Genomic DNA, 14,033 nt, shown 5'->3' on the forward strand with positions numbered 1-14,033 from the left:
GCAGGGAAGATGTCTTCCAACTCTCTTCCAAGAGATCTTCCCTGACTAAACTGTCATTTCCCCTACTCTCTCTCCCCCCTTGTCACCTATGCATTTGTACCCTTTCAACCCTCTAGACTGTAAACTCGCTCTGGGCAGGGAATGTGTCCATTTATTATTGTATTGTGGTCTCCCAAGCGCTTAGTATAGTGCTCTGCACACAGTAAGTGCTCAATAAATACCATTTATTGATTGATTGCAGATGACTACTTGGACCCAATGAGAGTCTTCTATGCCCCTGAGATCTCTGCTTCTTCTCTAGGACATCATCATCTTTCTGTCGAGGAAATGCTGTTGCTTAGAGGGACGGGGAGAGGAATTTTCAGCCAAGAAAAATATGGGATCTTACTTTGGGGTAGGTGAGGGAGATGACCCATCCTTCAGTTCTCCGGGCTCCCTAAAGCAGAAGCAGCGTGGCTCAGTGGAAAGAGCACGGGCTGTGTAGCCAGAGGTCATGGGTTCAAATCCCGGCTCCACCAACTGTCAGCTGTGTGACTTTGGGCAAGTCACTTAACTTCTCTGTGCCTCAGTTACCTCATCTGTAAAATGGGGATTAAGACTGTGATCCCCCCCGGGGACAACCTGATCACCTTGTAACCTTCCCAGTGCTTAGAACAGTGCTTTGCACATAGTAAGTGCTTAATGAATGCCATCATTATATATTATAATAATATTATATATTATTATTATAAAGCACTTGGAAGGTTAATTAATTTATTCATTCAATCATATTTATTCATTCATTCAATCGTATTTATTGAGTTCTTACTGTATGCAGAGCACTGTACTAAGCGCTTGTTGAATGCTTACTTTGTGCAGAGCACTCTACTAAGTGCTTGGAAAGTACAATTCGGCAACAGATAGAGACAATCCCTACCCAACAATGGACTCACAGTCTAGAATCACAACTGTGGTATTTGTTAAGTGCATGGAGAATGAGAAGCATTGTGGCCAAATGGCCTGGGCCTGAAGTCAGAGGCCTAGGGTTCTAATCCTGATTCAGTCACTTGTCTGCTGGGTGACCTTTTACAAGTCTCTTCACATCTCTGTGCCTCAGTTACCTCTAGTGTAAAATGGGGATTAAGACTGTGAGACCCATGTAGCACATGGACCAGGTCTAACCTGATGGGCATGTAGTACAGTGCTTTGCACACAGTAAGTGCTCAATAAGTACAATTGAATTGAATGAATGAGCCTGTCTCTACCCCAACACTTAGTATAATGCCCGGCACACAGTAAGTGCATAATGAATGCCATTTAATAAAAAAGGGAAAAAGTTATTTTCCAAGCTCTGTGCTAAGTACAGGGATAGATAGAAGATAATCCAATTATGTTTGAAGAATGGAGCGAGTAGGAGTCTGGAGGGGTCATTTTGTCTAGTCCCCTGCCTCTCGTGTACCCACAAGTGGTATATTTGTAACACCTTCAGGGTCATTGAAATTTTCATGACTGTACAAGAAAACTATTTGGACATTTGAAGGCATCAGAGGCATCAGGTCACATGACAATCCAGAGCAAATACCGTCTGTTCTAGAATTCGTGGATTACACTCTTGATGAACTTCATGTTTACAGTATTGGTGTCTTGATGCTGCTGTTCATATGCACACTACCATCTTTCTGACTCCTCATTGTGTTGAAACTAGACAGATGCACTTCGTTGGAAAATGCTTACCTAATTCCCCAACAGTGTTCACTCCAAAATTCACAATGAAAACATGTTATAGAACTGACTATAGCTGTTACTTCTTTTTGAAAAGTTCTCCAGGGATAGAGATTTCACAAACTCCTACAGCAGACTGTTAAAGGGTTTTGCTATCCTGAAAGTCAACAAATTCTTCCTTCTATCTAACCACATTCTCTCTGGCTTCAATTTAAGCGCATTTCCTAATCTTGTCCTCTGAAGGTCTGTAAATGAAGTGGCCAGCACCCTTTTTTTAAACAAAATTCCACCACGTACATGATGACAGTTAGATCACTTTCTGGTCTTCTCTTCAAGCACTTAGTACAGTGTTCTGCATATAATAGGTGCTCAATAAATACTATTAATTGATTCAGTCATTCTCCAGGCTGAAATAGGGGTCTTTTACAAGTTGCTTAATAATAATAATAACAATAATAATAATAATAATAGTATTTGTTATGCGCTTACTATATGTCAAGCACTGTTCTAAATGCTAGGAAGATACAAGTTAATTATAATGATGATGATGGTATTTGTTAAACACTTACTGTGTGCCAAGCACTGTTCTAGGTGCTGGGGTAGATACAAAGTAATCAGGTTATCCCACAACACAGTCTTAATCCCCACTTTACAGATGAGGTAACTGAGGCACAGAGAAGTTAAGTGACTTGCCCAAAATCACACAGCTGATAAGTGGCAGACCCGGGATCAGAACCCATAACTTCTGATTCCCAAGCCCAGGCTCTTTCCACTAAGCCATGCTGCTTCTCTGATTAGGTTGGACTCAGTCCCTGTCCTACATGGGGCTCATAGTCTCCATACCCCTTTTATAGAGGAAATAACTGAGACACAGAGGAGTTAAGTGACTTGCTTTAAGTCATACAGAAGACAAGTAGTGAAGCCAGGATTAGAACCTAGGTCTTTCAGTCTCCCAGGCCCGTGCTCTATCCTTTAGGCCATTACACTTTAACCCCAAATAGACCTACCCCAAATAGATTTTTAGGCTGGGATCACACAAAATCTCAAACCTGGTATTCTTTCCCTTTCTTGACATACCACTCCTCTAATCCCATTGCCTTCGATAGGCCCAGAAAAAAAGAGCAAAAATAGACTCCAGTAATTTTGATGGTGTTTATTAAGCATTTACTATGTGCCAAACACTTGAAGTGTTGCAGTAGGATCAAAATTATCAGACCGATCAATCCATTAATCAATGATATTTATTGAGCAGTTACTGTGCGAAGAGCACCATACTAAGTGCTTGGGAGAGTACAATATAGTACAGTTGGTAGACATGCTCTCCTCCCACGAGGACTGTACAGTCTAGATGGATCAAGTTCAGTCCCTGCCCTATACTGGGATCATATGCTAAGAATAAAGGAGCACTGTATCTGTTTATTGTTATATTGTACTCTCCCAATCGCTTAGTACAGTGCTCTGCACACAATAAGTGCTCATAAATATGATTGAATGAATGAATGAGTGTAATAAAGACATTGAGCAGGCCTCTCTGGCCCAAGAGTAGTCTCCAAAATCTTAATTTTTTCTCCAAAGCAAAACATAAATACAGACAGAAAGCCACTAATGAAACTTGAGGACAATTTGTGCTAATAAAACAGCCTCCACCACGTTTTCTGAAGCAAGCCTGCTTGTAGAGACAGGCACATGGAAGTCACATGGTGTTGGACGGCAGTGAATCTGAATTTTTCACCTTATAACTCCCAGAAGGAATGAGTGAAATAGTAGTTGGTGAGTATGGTTGATTTGGGTCATTGACTTGGAATACAACAAAAAATCCTTTCATATTAGAAAGAGAAAACTAGTCTCTGATTTTACGGTTGGCTTTTTCCCACTCATTCTCTCAGATCAATTTATCTTGTCCAAGGGTATTTGTCCCTAATTATGTATATTGAGCAATCAGAAATGCAGCTGATACCTGATGGAAATATTTTTAATTCATTCGTAAGATGAGTGGGTGGGCGTGAGTTCTCTAAATCAATAATAGTGAGACTGCCTGTCACATTCAAAGGTGTATTTTCTCTTCATACATGCATGAAGTCTCTCTGATCCCAGCTTTCCTTCTTATAAACATAAAGTTTATGCCGGCATAATGTCTTACTCCATTTCTTTGGAAATTTGAAGCTAACTACATTTTCAAGTTTCTTTTCTAGGTTCTGGAAATAATAAGGTCAATTATTTAAGATACAACCTCTGACGTTACTGTTCCTTGCTAAATCTCTTCTGAAAAGCTTGGAAAGGTATTTTCCAAACTTTGGAAACAGTTTCCAAAGACTGCCTGCATTAGAATCAGAAGTTCAGAGAAGATGAGGTCCCTGCTTCATTTGATTAAAATCTCCTTGAGTGCAGGCCCACGCCTTTTTTTTTTTATACTGTGTGCTCACAAGCATTTAGACCAGTCTGGGAGCCCCATGTGGGAGAGCGAATGTGTCCAACCTGATTGTCTTGTATTTACCCAGTGTATATTGGCACACAGTAAGCATTTAGCAAATGCTACTATTGTTATTAGGTACTCAACAAAGACCGTTTCTTGATTTATGCTGGTGAGTTCTGGAAAGGAGATTTCTTGTCTGTGGCAATGGGTATTAGGAGGACTCTCGTTGTCCCCAGGAGAGAAGGGAAAAACATAAGCAGTAGTTCCGTAGACTGGAAGCTACTTTCAGTGCTCAGTACAGTGTTCTGCACCCAGTAAGTGCTCAGCAAATACCATGGATTGATTAACTCTGGAGACCAAAAGGCACCTCTGTACATATGTACTGTGAGCCCACTGTTGGGTAGGGACCGTCTCTATATGTTGCCAACTTGTACTTCCCAAGCGCTTAGTACAGTGCTCTGCACACAATAAACGATCAATAAATACGACTGAATGAATGAACGAATATGTACACACCTATCTCCATATCTGTAATTTATTCGTATTGATGTCTGTCTCCCCCTCTAGACTGTAAACTTATTGGGACTGTGTCTGTGATACGGTTATAGTGTACTCTTCCAAGCGCTTAGTACAGTGCTCTGCACACAGTAAGCGCTCAATAAATACGATTGATTGATTGATTGATTGGTGGGAAGCAGGCAACATCCATAGAGAAAATGAAAATTGGAACCCCAAGTCCCAGTGCCAGTATAGTAGCATCCCTTTGCAGCCTGTTGACTGATTCGTTGTGTCCCTCGGTCGCCTTATGTGGTGGGTCGACAGAATCATATAGAAAGAATCCTGATTTAGGAATAACTTGGTTTGAGTTCCAGCACTGAACATAATTCCGAGCCCTAGGAGCTTTCATACTATAAGAAATTCCAAGGCTGCAGACAATGCATCTCAGAGGTCATTCAGTTCAATTTTATTTTTTACTCTGTGCAGAGCACTGTACTAAGCGTGGGCCTGGTGCAAGAAGTTGATTCATTCATTCAATCGTACTTATTGAGTGCTTCCTGTGTGCAAAGAAATATACTAAGTGCTTGGGAGAACACAATATGACAGTAAAGACACATTCCCGGCCTGCAGTGAGCTTAGTCTAGAGATCAGCTTACAGTCTAGACAGCTTTGGACGTTTCACGACTGCAGAGCCAGGGTGGGGAGGAGGGTTGGGGCTCAAATGGTATAACTACCTGTTGCTGTTGTGGTTTTGCTTCTTAAGCTACCTGCGTTCTCCAAGCATGGGACCCTGGGGACTTTGTTTCTGGGAGCAAACATGGTTCTAGGCTCCACCAAACAAGCACATCAACCCCAGTGGCAGGGCTCCTTTCTTTAACCTTTCCCTTCCACCTGAAGATTGGGATCCCCTCGAGGAACAGGAGCTGGGCCTAATTCCCACCTGTATAATAATTATAATAATAATTAAGGCTTTCATTAGAAACTTACTATGTGCCAATCACCGGACTAAGCAATGGGTTAGATTCAAGGAATTTAGGTCAGACACAGTCCCTGCTCCCACCAGCGTTCACATTCTAAATATGAGGGAATTGAATTCCCATTTTACACATAATAATAATAATAATAATAATAATAATAATAGCATTTGTTAAGCACTTACTATGTGCCAAGCAGCGTTCTGAGCACTGGGTGAGGAAGCTGGGTCACAGAGAAGTTAAGTGATTTGGCTAGGGTCGCACGGCAAGCAAGTGCCAAGCGCTTAGTACAGTGCTCTGCACACAGTAATACGATTGAATGAATGAATGAATGAAGTGGCAGAGCAGAATTAGAACCCAGGTCCTCCGACTTTCCCAACACTTAGTACAATGACCTGCACACAGTACATTGTAGTAAATACCATTACTACTGCTACTTTGCTCAGGGGCTTGTAGTTAGTTGCTAAACTCCTTGGGGCGGGGGTGAAGGATTAGGAGATTCCCTTAGGATCTTCTCCCTTGGAACCTCTGCCAAGCAGTGGTATGGCATCTGGCACTCGTGGTCCTTTCCAACTGGTAGCTGCCGACTTGGTCTGCCTCGAGGATCTGGTCGTAGTCTAACTAGACCACATTCTACCCCTTACTGCAAGGATATGCCATCACTAGTGCCCAAATAAAAATCTATTTTCATTATGCTCTGATTTAAGTGCAGCTCTGCCTGTTGCGGATGGATGGATTGGCCTTGGAAATCCAGTACGGGAAATGGTGGAGAGAAAATAATCCCTTTCTTTCCCTTCAGTAAGGAGGCTGGCAGGTTGGGAGAGCTGTTATGCAGACTCCTCAAGCTTGCTTTCCTTCTGCCAGTGTGATGATCTGAATGATTTCCCGGGAAACATACGTAACAGCAATGGGATCATGAGGGACTGACCATCACTCTAACTGTATTTCCTCTTTCCCCTTCCCTCACAGGTGCTAACAAGTTCAGCGATGGGGTTGTCACTCCCCTTGGGACATCTGATTCATGTGTAATTACTGCTCGGACAGCTGTTCAAGTAACCAAACAAGAACTCACCTGCCACTTCCTTGTCAGATTGTCATCTGACAATCACTCTGCGGTGATTGTTTCAGTGTTTTTACGAACGTGTCCCGCTCCCCCGTGCCAAGCTGGACCACCAGGCTTGCTCACGATTCCTCCCTGTTCCATCTCCCTGTTTGAGCGTGACATGGATGAAGCGGATGGCTGTCAGGATGCCAGAGGGTTTTTTCCCCATCCTGCTCCTGGTCCCTAGAGGCGATTCTTCCCATGATGCGGGAACCCTGCGGTGAACGCCATGCCCATCACACAAGAAAATGCAGCACTGCACCTCCCCCTCCTCTACCGGTGGCTGCAGAACAACCCGAGGGAGGACGGGGAAGGACCAGAGCAAAGACTGTGCCAGTCCGCCATTCAGAATCTCAGAGAATACATCCAGCTCAATTTTGCCGTGGACGAGAGCACTGTCTCACCCAAGCAGAATCCCCTGGACATGGAAATCAGTACCGTTTACCTCACCAAGGAGGTGGGAGACACCGAGACGGTCGGTTTAAGTTTTGGGAACATCCCCGTCTTTGGAGACTATGGTGAAAAGCGGAGGGGAGGCAAGAAGAGAAAAATGAACAGGGGCCCTGTGCTGGATGTTGGTTGCATCTGGGTAACTGAGCTGAAGAAGAACAGCCCGGCTGGAAAATGTGGAAAGGTGAGGCTCCGAGATGAGATCCTGTCTCTGAACGGCCAGCTGATGGTTGGAGTGGATGTCGGCGGAGCGAGGTGAGTGTGAAATCGCCACTGGAAAGGGCTCACTCATCAGTTCTAACATTATCAGTCAGACAATCGAGTTTTTTGAATGCTTACTCCGTGCAGGACTCTCTTTCTGAAATTCCTAGGGGGACACAGGATTAGAGCCCGTGTCAGAATGTGCAAACATTTATCCTCTGATGAAAAACAAATGATCAAACTGGCCATACGGCTTTTGGAAATGCCATCTTGGAGAGCTAGAGTATTTCCTTCCTTCCGCCTACTTAGAGGGGAAAATGAAGACACTGTGCGGAGGCCCGCTTTGATTTCCAGAAGACTTAATGAGTGCCAAGAAAGGGTAGATGGAGGGTGAGTGACTCTGGCTTTTTCCATCAGTAATAACCTGATGGATTACAGCCAGAGGAGTTCTGAAAGTTCTGTGTGCAAAATTTTTCCGATTTGAAAGGTCTCTCCAGGTCTGAACACGTTGAAGGGATTAATTGGTTGCCAAAGAAAAGTTTTTTTAAAAGGTGAGGTCAGAGCTGCCGCTCGTCTTAGAAGAACAGGAGCAGTAGGGACTCCCTAGAAATTTCTTCATTAGTTTTCATGTATTGGCATCTGCGAGGTCCTGTGGTGGTGTTCATGGAGAAGCAGTGTGGTGTAGTGGATAGAGCATAAGCCTGGGTTCTAATCCCAGCTCTTCTTGTCTGCTGTGTGACCTTGGGCAAGTCACTTCACTTCTCTGTGCCTCAGTTCCCTCATCTGTAAAGTGGGGATTAAAGAACTGTGAGCCCTTTGTGGGACAAGGACTGTGTCCAACCTGACTAGCTTGTATCTACCCTAGCACTTAGATGGGTGTCTATGCTTAACAAATACCATAATTATCAATATTATTTCCCTTCCTCCAGAGAGGAAGCCATTTGACCTGGCTCTTCAGTAAGGGGCTGGATCTGTCAACAGTGGATGGTTTTATTTCAATCAATCCATCAATAGTATTTACTGAATGCTTACTCTAGGCTGAGCACTGTACCAAGTGCTCAGGAGAGTCCAATCGAGTGCTACCCTATTTGAAAATGAGCTGAATGTTTTGGAGGGTTGCCAGGCTATTATCAGTGTTCGGAAGGAATTTTTGCCATCTGGTTGCACACCCTTGGAGTGAAGAGGCCTGGTGGACTCCCAAAGTGCTCCCAGAAAGCCTGGATAATTACTCTCATTTGAAGGTTGGAAAGAGAATTTCTATATCACTCACGGCCTTGATATTCCCCGACCAGGTCCCAGTGGAAAACTTTGAATCCCCCGATCAGCGTCAGTATTTTTTGAGTTTCTACCATTTGCAGTCTTCTGTACAAGTAGTGGGAGATGACTGGAAGGGGAAAAGAACCACCTGGGAAATGCTTTCAGTACTAGGTTCCTTGATGAGATTACAGTCTAATGGTGGGCGATAATTGCACCATTCTTGTTAATGCTCTACCCAAAAGTTGATAGTTCTTATATCCACCATGACTACTGCAGGTGCTCCGCTGGTGGTAGGGAATTATTGTCCCCTGCTAATGGCTAGGGAAGAAAGAAAATAATTTTCACCATTTCCAGATTGGTCACTCGCAAAAGCAAATTTTTATGAGGTAGTGTTGCAAGGTTTCTGTTTTGAGGCTCTGGGAATCAATCAATCAATCATATTTATTGAGCGCTTACTATGTGCAGAGCACTGTACTAAGCGCTTGGGAAGTACAAATTGGCAACGTGGGAACTGGCTTTAGTCCAGCTTCACCCAAACTTCATACCTGTGCTGAGGCAGAACTTCTGCTCCTTCAAGATGGGGAAGTCATATGTCCCCTGCCTTCTTCCAATCATAGCTTTTGGTAAACAGGGAAAAGCAGTATGGCCATCTTAAGAGGCAACAGAGATCTCCCCCAACTGTAGAGTAAAGTGTTTTTTAGCTATGTTTATTCATTTTTCATGCCCCTCATCATACCCATTTTACAGATGACAAAACAGAGGCCAGAGAGATGATCATCCCAAGGTCATTAAAAGTGAGTCCAGAACAGAGCAAGTGTCGCTAAATCTTCACCCTGGTGTTTAGCATAATCTTCAAATAGTTTTAATAACTTCCAGTTCTGACCAAATCCCAAGGTTTATGAAATCTCCATTGCCCTGCCAACATTGCCTAGGCTGCTCTCTTCCCCTTCCAGTCATCTCCTACTACTCATCCATAGGCTTAGAGATCACAAGCATCTGCGGAGAGCAAGCCCTCAATATCTGTCTTGGAGCCGGGAGGGGAGCCATCACTGGGCTCAGGCCACCAATGCCAAGAATGGGGGCTGTAAGTAGGTCGGAGGAATTCAGATTGGGGAGAGAGTATAAAATCAGGCTCAGATTCAGGCACAAATTCTGAAATTGGGAGATCAATCAATGGCATGTATTGATTGAGTGCTCATAATGTGTAGAGCACTGTTCTAACTCTATACAACAGAGTTAGCAGACATGTTCCCTCCCCACAGTGGGCTTACAGTGTACTAGATGACTGTAGAAAGGATCTTTGGCTCATTTTATTAGCCCAGGATCCATTTTCATGGAAGGTTTAGGGGACAGGGACTGTGCCTAATCTATTTATAACAGCACTTGGCAAGTTATAAGTGCTTAATAAATATTCTTCTTTTCCTCCTCCTCCTCCTTCTCCTTCTCCTCCTCCTCCTCCTCCTCCTTCTCCTCCTCCTCCTCCTCCTCCTCCTCCTCCTTCTCCTCCTGCTTCTCCTCCGTCTTCGTCATCTTCATCTTCGTCTTCTGTCTTCTTCATTGTCTTCTTCTCCTCCTCCCCCCTCTTCTCCTCCTTCTCCTTCTCCATCTTTGTCATCATCTTCTTCTTCTTCTTCTTCTTCTTCTTCTTCTTTGTCTTCTTCTCCTCCTCCTCCTTCTTCTTCTCCTCTTCCTCCTCCCCTTTCTTCTCCTTCTTCTTCTTCTTCTTCTTCTTCCTCTCCCTCATCTTCTTCCTCTCCCTCGGCTTCTTCCTCTCCCTCATCTTCTTCCTCTTCCTCTTCTTAAAAATTGAAGAAGAAATGGTTCTCTCTGGTGACTCCAACACCTCTTTGCTCCCTCCAAACTGTCCCCCAGTTTAGAACTGGTGGGAAGTCTTAGGAAAGACCCAGCTCTTCCAATCATCTCTGCCAGTCAGTTGCCTTTCTGAGTCTCCTTTGCCTCAGCTTCTCCTTTGACGTTGTACCTGTTGCTTTCCTGAAAATGTGTGATTGAGCCCTGGGCCCAGGGATTGTACAGGTGTACAGGTGGTGGTTGTTGGAGAGCCAGGAACTGCAGGAATCCCTTTGCCCAGCTGAGTGACAGCCGCTAGCCACAGACTCTTTCCAACTCAGGCCTCCAGTGCTCTTTCTAAGGAAAACCCCCCATAATCTTCATTTAATGTCAAGGTGCACATTCATTCTTTGGCTTAGGCACCCGACAGAGTATGTGATTCACAGAGGAAGATAACAGTGATAATTGTGGCATTTTTAAAGTGCTTACTAGAAGTCAAGCACTGTTTTAAGAGCTGGGGAAAGATACAAGATACTTAGTCCAGACACTGTGTCCCAAACAGGGTTTACAATCTAAGTAGGAAGGAGAATAGGTATCGAATCCTCATTTTACAGATGGATAACTGAGGCACAGAGAAGTTAAATGACTTGCCCAAGGTCATGCAACAGGAGACAGGATTAGAACCCAGGTCCTCTGACCCCAGGCCTGTGCTCTGTCCACTAGGCCACCTGCTCCTCAGAAGATTTTCTGTTTATATAGTCTACACGCGCTGGAGGGGGATGAAGCAAAAACGAGCTCTGCCTTTTTTTTAACTTCAGTATTGCTAAAAGTATTGGGAAGGGATGAAGTGGCTGGAGAAGAGAAATCTTTTTATTTCCTTGTCCAAACAAGGAACCAGTTGCTGTGGCCGAGCAGGGCATTCTACAGACAAGGGGGAGCTGTGTAGGGAGGACAGCCTGTTCCAGACTAGTAACAAAATATGGGATGAGAAAGAGTTTAAGGAGCCCACAGTTCACTAATAAACTCTGCAAAAAGTGGACATTGATCAGAACATTCTTTTCTAGGTGTTGCTGACATAGTTTCCTGAACGAGAAGCCAAATTTTATTTCCTTGCCATTTCTCCTCCTCCTCTTCTCCTTTTCTCCCTCCTCCTCCTTCTCTCCCCAACCTCACTCTGTGACTCCCTTCATTTAATTTGAAATCTTCACACCCAGACCAAACTTGTCCCTGGGTCGCTCACCCTCCTCCCCAAAGCCTGTAATTTAGCCTTTTTTTTTTTTAATGGTATGTGTTAAGCTCTTACTATGTGTCAAGCACTGTTTTGAACACTGGGATAAATCCAAGTTAATCAGGCCGAATACAGCTTCAGTCAATCAATCAATCAATTAATCATATTTATTAATAATAATGGCATTTATTAAGTGCTTACTATGTGCAAAGCACTGTTCTAAGCGCTGGGGAGGTTACAAAGTGATCAGGTTGTCCCACGGGGGGCTCACAGTCTTAATCCCCATTTTACAGATGAGGTAACTGAGGCCCAGAGAAGTGAAGTGACTTGCCCAAGGTCACACAACTGACAGTTGGCAGAGCCGGGATTTATTGAGCACTTACTGTGTGCAGAGCACTGTACTAAGCGCTTGGGAGAGTACAGTACAACAGAGTTGGTAGACACATTCCCTGCCCACAATAAGCTTACAGTCCAGAGGGGGATAGAAAAATTAATATAAATAAATTATGAATTTGTATGTAAGTGCAGTGGGAGTGAGGGAGGGGTGAAAAAAAGATGCAAACCCAAGTGCAAAGGTGACACAGAAGGGATTCAGAGAAGAGGAAATGAGGGTTTAGTTGGAGAGGGCCTCTTGGAGGAGATGTGCCATTAATAAGGTTTTGAAGATGGGGAGAGTGATCATCTGTTAGAGAGGAGAGGGGGGGCATTCTCGGCCAGAGGCAGGAGGTGGGCGAGGGATCAGTGGCGAGATACGTAAATTAGTAGGTTGGCATTAGAAGAGTGAAGTGTGTGTGGGCTGGGTTGCATCAGAAAATCAGGGAGGTAAGGTAGGAGGGAGTGAGGTGAGTAAGTGCTTTAAATCTCTGTCTCTGTCCCACATGGGACTCACAGACAATTAAGAAGGAGAACAGGTATTGAATCCTCATTTCTTAATTGAGGAAACTGAGGCACAGAGAAGTTAACTGGCTTATCCAAGGTCACACAGCAGACGAGTGGCAGAGCCGGTATTAGAACCCAGGTCCTCTGGCTCCACATCCCATGCTTTACCCACCAGGACATACTGCTTGCTCTGAGAAGCAGCGTGGCTCAGTGGAAGGAGCACGGGCTTGGGAGTCAGAGGTCATGAGTTCTAATCCCGGCTCCCCCACATGTCTTGGGCATTCACTTAAGTCACTTAACTTCTCTGAGCCTCAGTTACCTCATCTGCAAAATGGGGATTAAGACTGGGAGCCCCACAGGGGACAATGTGATCACCTTGTATCCCCCCCAGTGCTTAGAACAGTGCTTTGCACATAATAATAAAAAATAATAATGGCATTTTTTAAGCACTTACTATGTGCAGACTATAGTAAGCGCTTAACAAATGCCATTATTATTATTATTATTATTATTATTATTATTATTATTATTCAAAGGGCTTGCCTGTGTTTTCACATGCTTTTCTTTCAGGAAAATTAGGTTGCTGTTCCACCTGGCCTGTATTTAGCAATGCCATCATTTAGAGGGGGTGGCACATTCGGTGTCACACATCCCGCAGGTGCCCAGTTCACACTGGTGGATGATAAATATGCTGTTGCTCATAATAATAATAAATAATAATTATGGTATTTGTTAATTGCTTACTATATGCCAAGCACTGTTCTAAGCAATGGGGTAGATACAAGGTAATCAGGTTGTCCCACGTGGGACATACAGTCTTAATCCCCATTTTACGGAAGAGGTGACTGAGGCACAGAGAAGTTAAGTGGCTTTCCCAAGGTCACACAGCATACGAGTGGCAGAGCCGGGATCAGAACCCACATCCTGTGGGTCCCAAGCCCATGCTGTTTTCATTAAGCCATCCTTTTAGACTGTGAGCCCACTGTTGGGTAGGGACTGTCTCTATATGTTGCCAATTTGTACTTCCCAAGCACTTAGTACAGTGCTCTGCACATAGTAAGCGCTCAATAAATACGATTGATTGATTAAGCCATGCTGCTTCTTCTACATGACCTCCCCGACTGAATCTACCGAACGCTGATTTCTCGGACTAAGGCTAGTGGGTCCCAGACAGGGCAATGAGATGGAAGTATAGTGGTAAATGTTTAAAGTCTGTGTGGCAAGGTGCTACCAGGAAAAGTAAAAGGGCAAGGAAATCAACAGCATGTGTTACGCAGGAATTTGCAGGGTCTGGACAGTGCCCTTTTAGACCTTGTCAAATATTAGGGCTGTTGACGTTGTAAAACCCAAGGCTGGCTTCACACATTTGACCACCCGAGGCCTGGAAAAACTCACCCCCTGCCCATCCTAGATGATGTCACTATGTTAAATGCACTACATGTGCACGTGGCATCCTGACATAACATCAGACGAAAGCCTTCTGAAACTAAAGGTAAAATACAGTCTCGATCAATCAATCGTATTTATCCAGTGCTTAGTGCA

At 44.1% G+C, this 14,033-nt stretch overlaps 1 protein-coding gene across 2 annotated transcripts in view; it reads left to right on the forward strand.

Annotated features, from left to right (window-relative positions):
* The window catches only part of PDZD2 (PDZ domain containing 2), a 320,362-nt gene that overhangs the window by 17,834 nt on the left and 288,495 nt on the right, over positions 1-14,033 (forward strand). For both annotated transcript variants that reach the window (XM_038743608.1, XM_038743609.1), the window contains exon 2: positions 6,556-7,393. In XM_038743608.1, the coding sequence (XP_038599536.1) occupies positions 6,918-7,393 (476 nt within the window). In that variant the 5' untranslated portion in view covers positions 6,556-6,917. The remainder of the gene's footprint in view (positions 1-6,555; positions 7,394-14,033) is intronic.

This window comes from Tachyglossus aculeatus, chromosome 3, assembly GCF_015852505.1.
Source record: "Tachyglossus aculeatus isolate mTacAcu1 chromosome 3, mTacAcu1.pri, whole genome shotgun sequence".
NCBI lineage: Eukaryota > Metazoa > Chordata > Mammalia > Monotremata > Tachyglossidae > Tachyglossus > Tachyglossus aculeatus.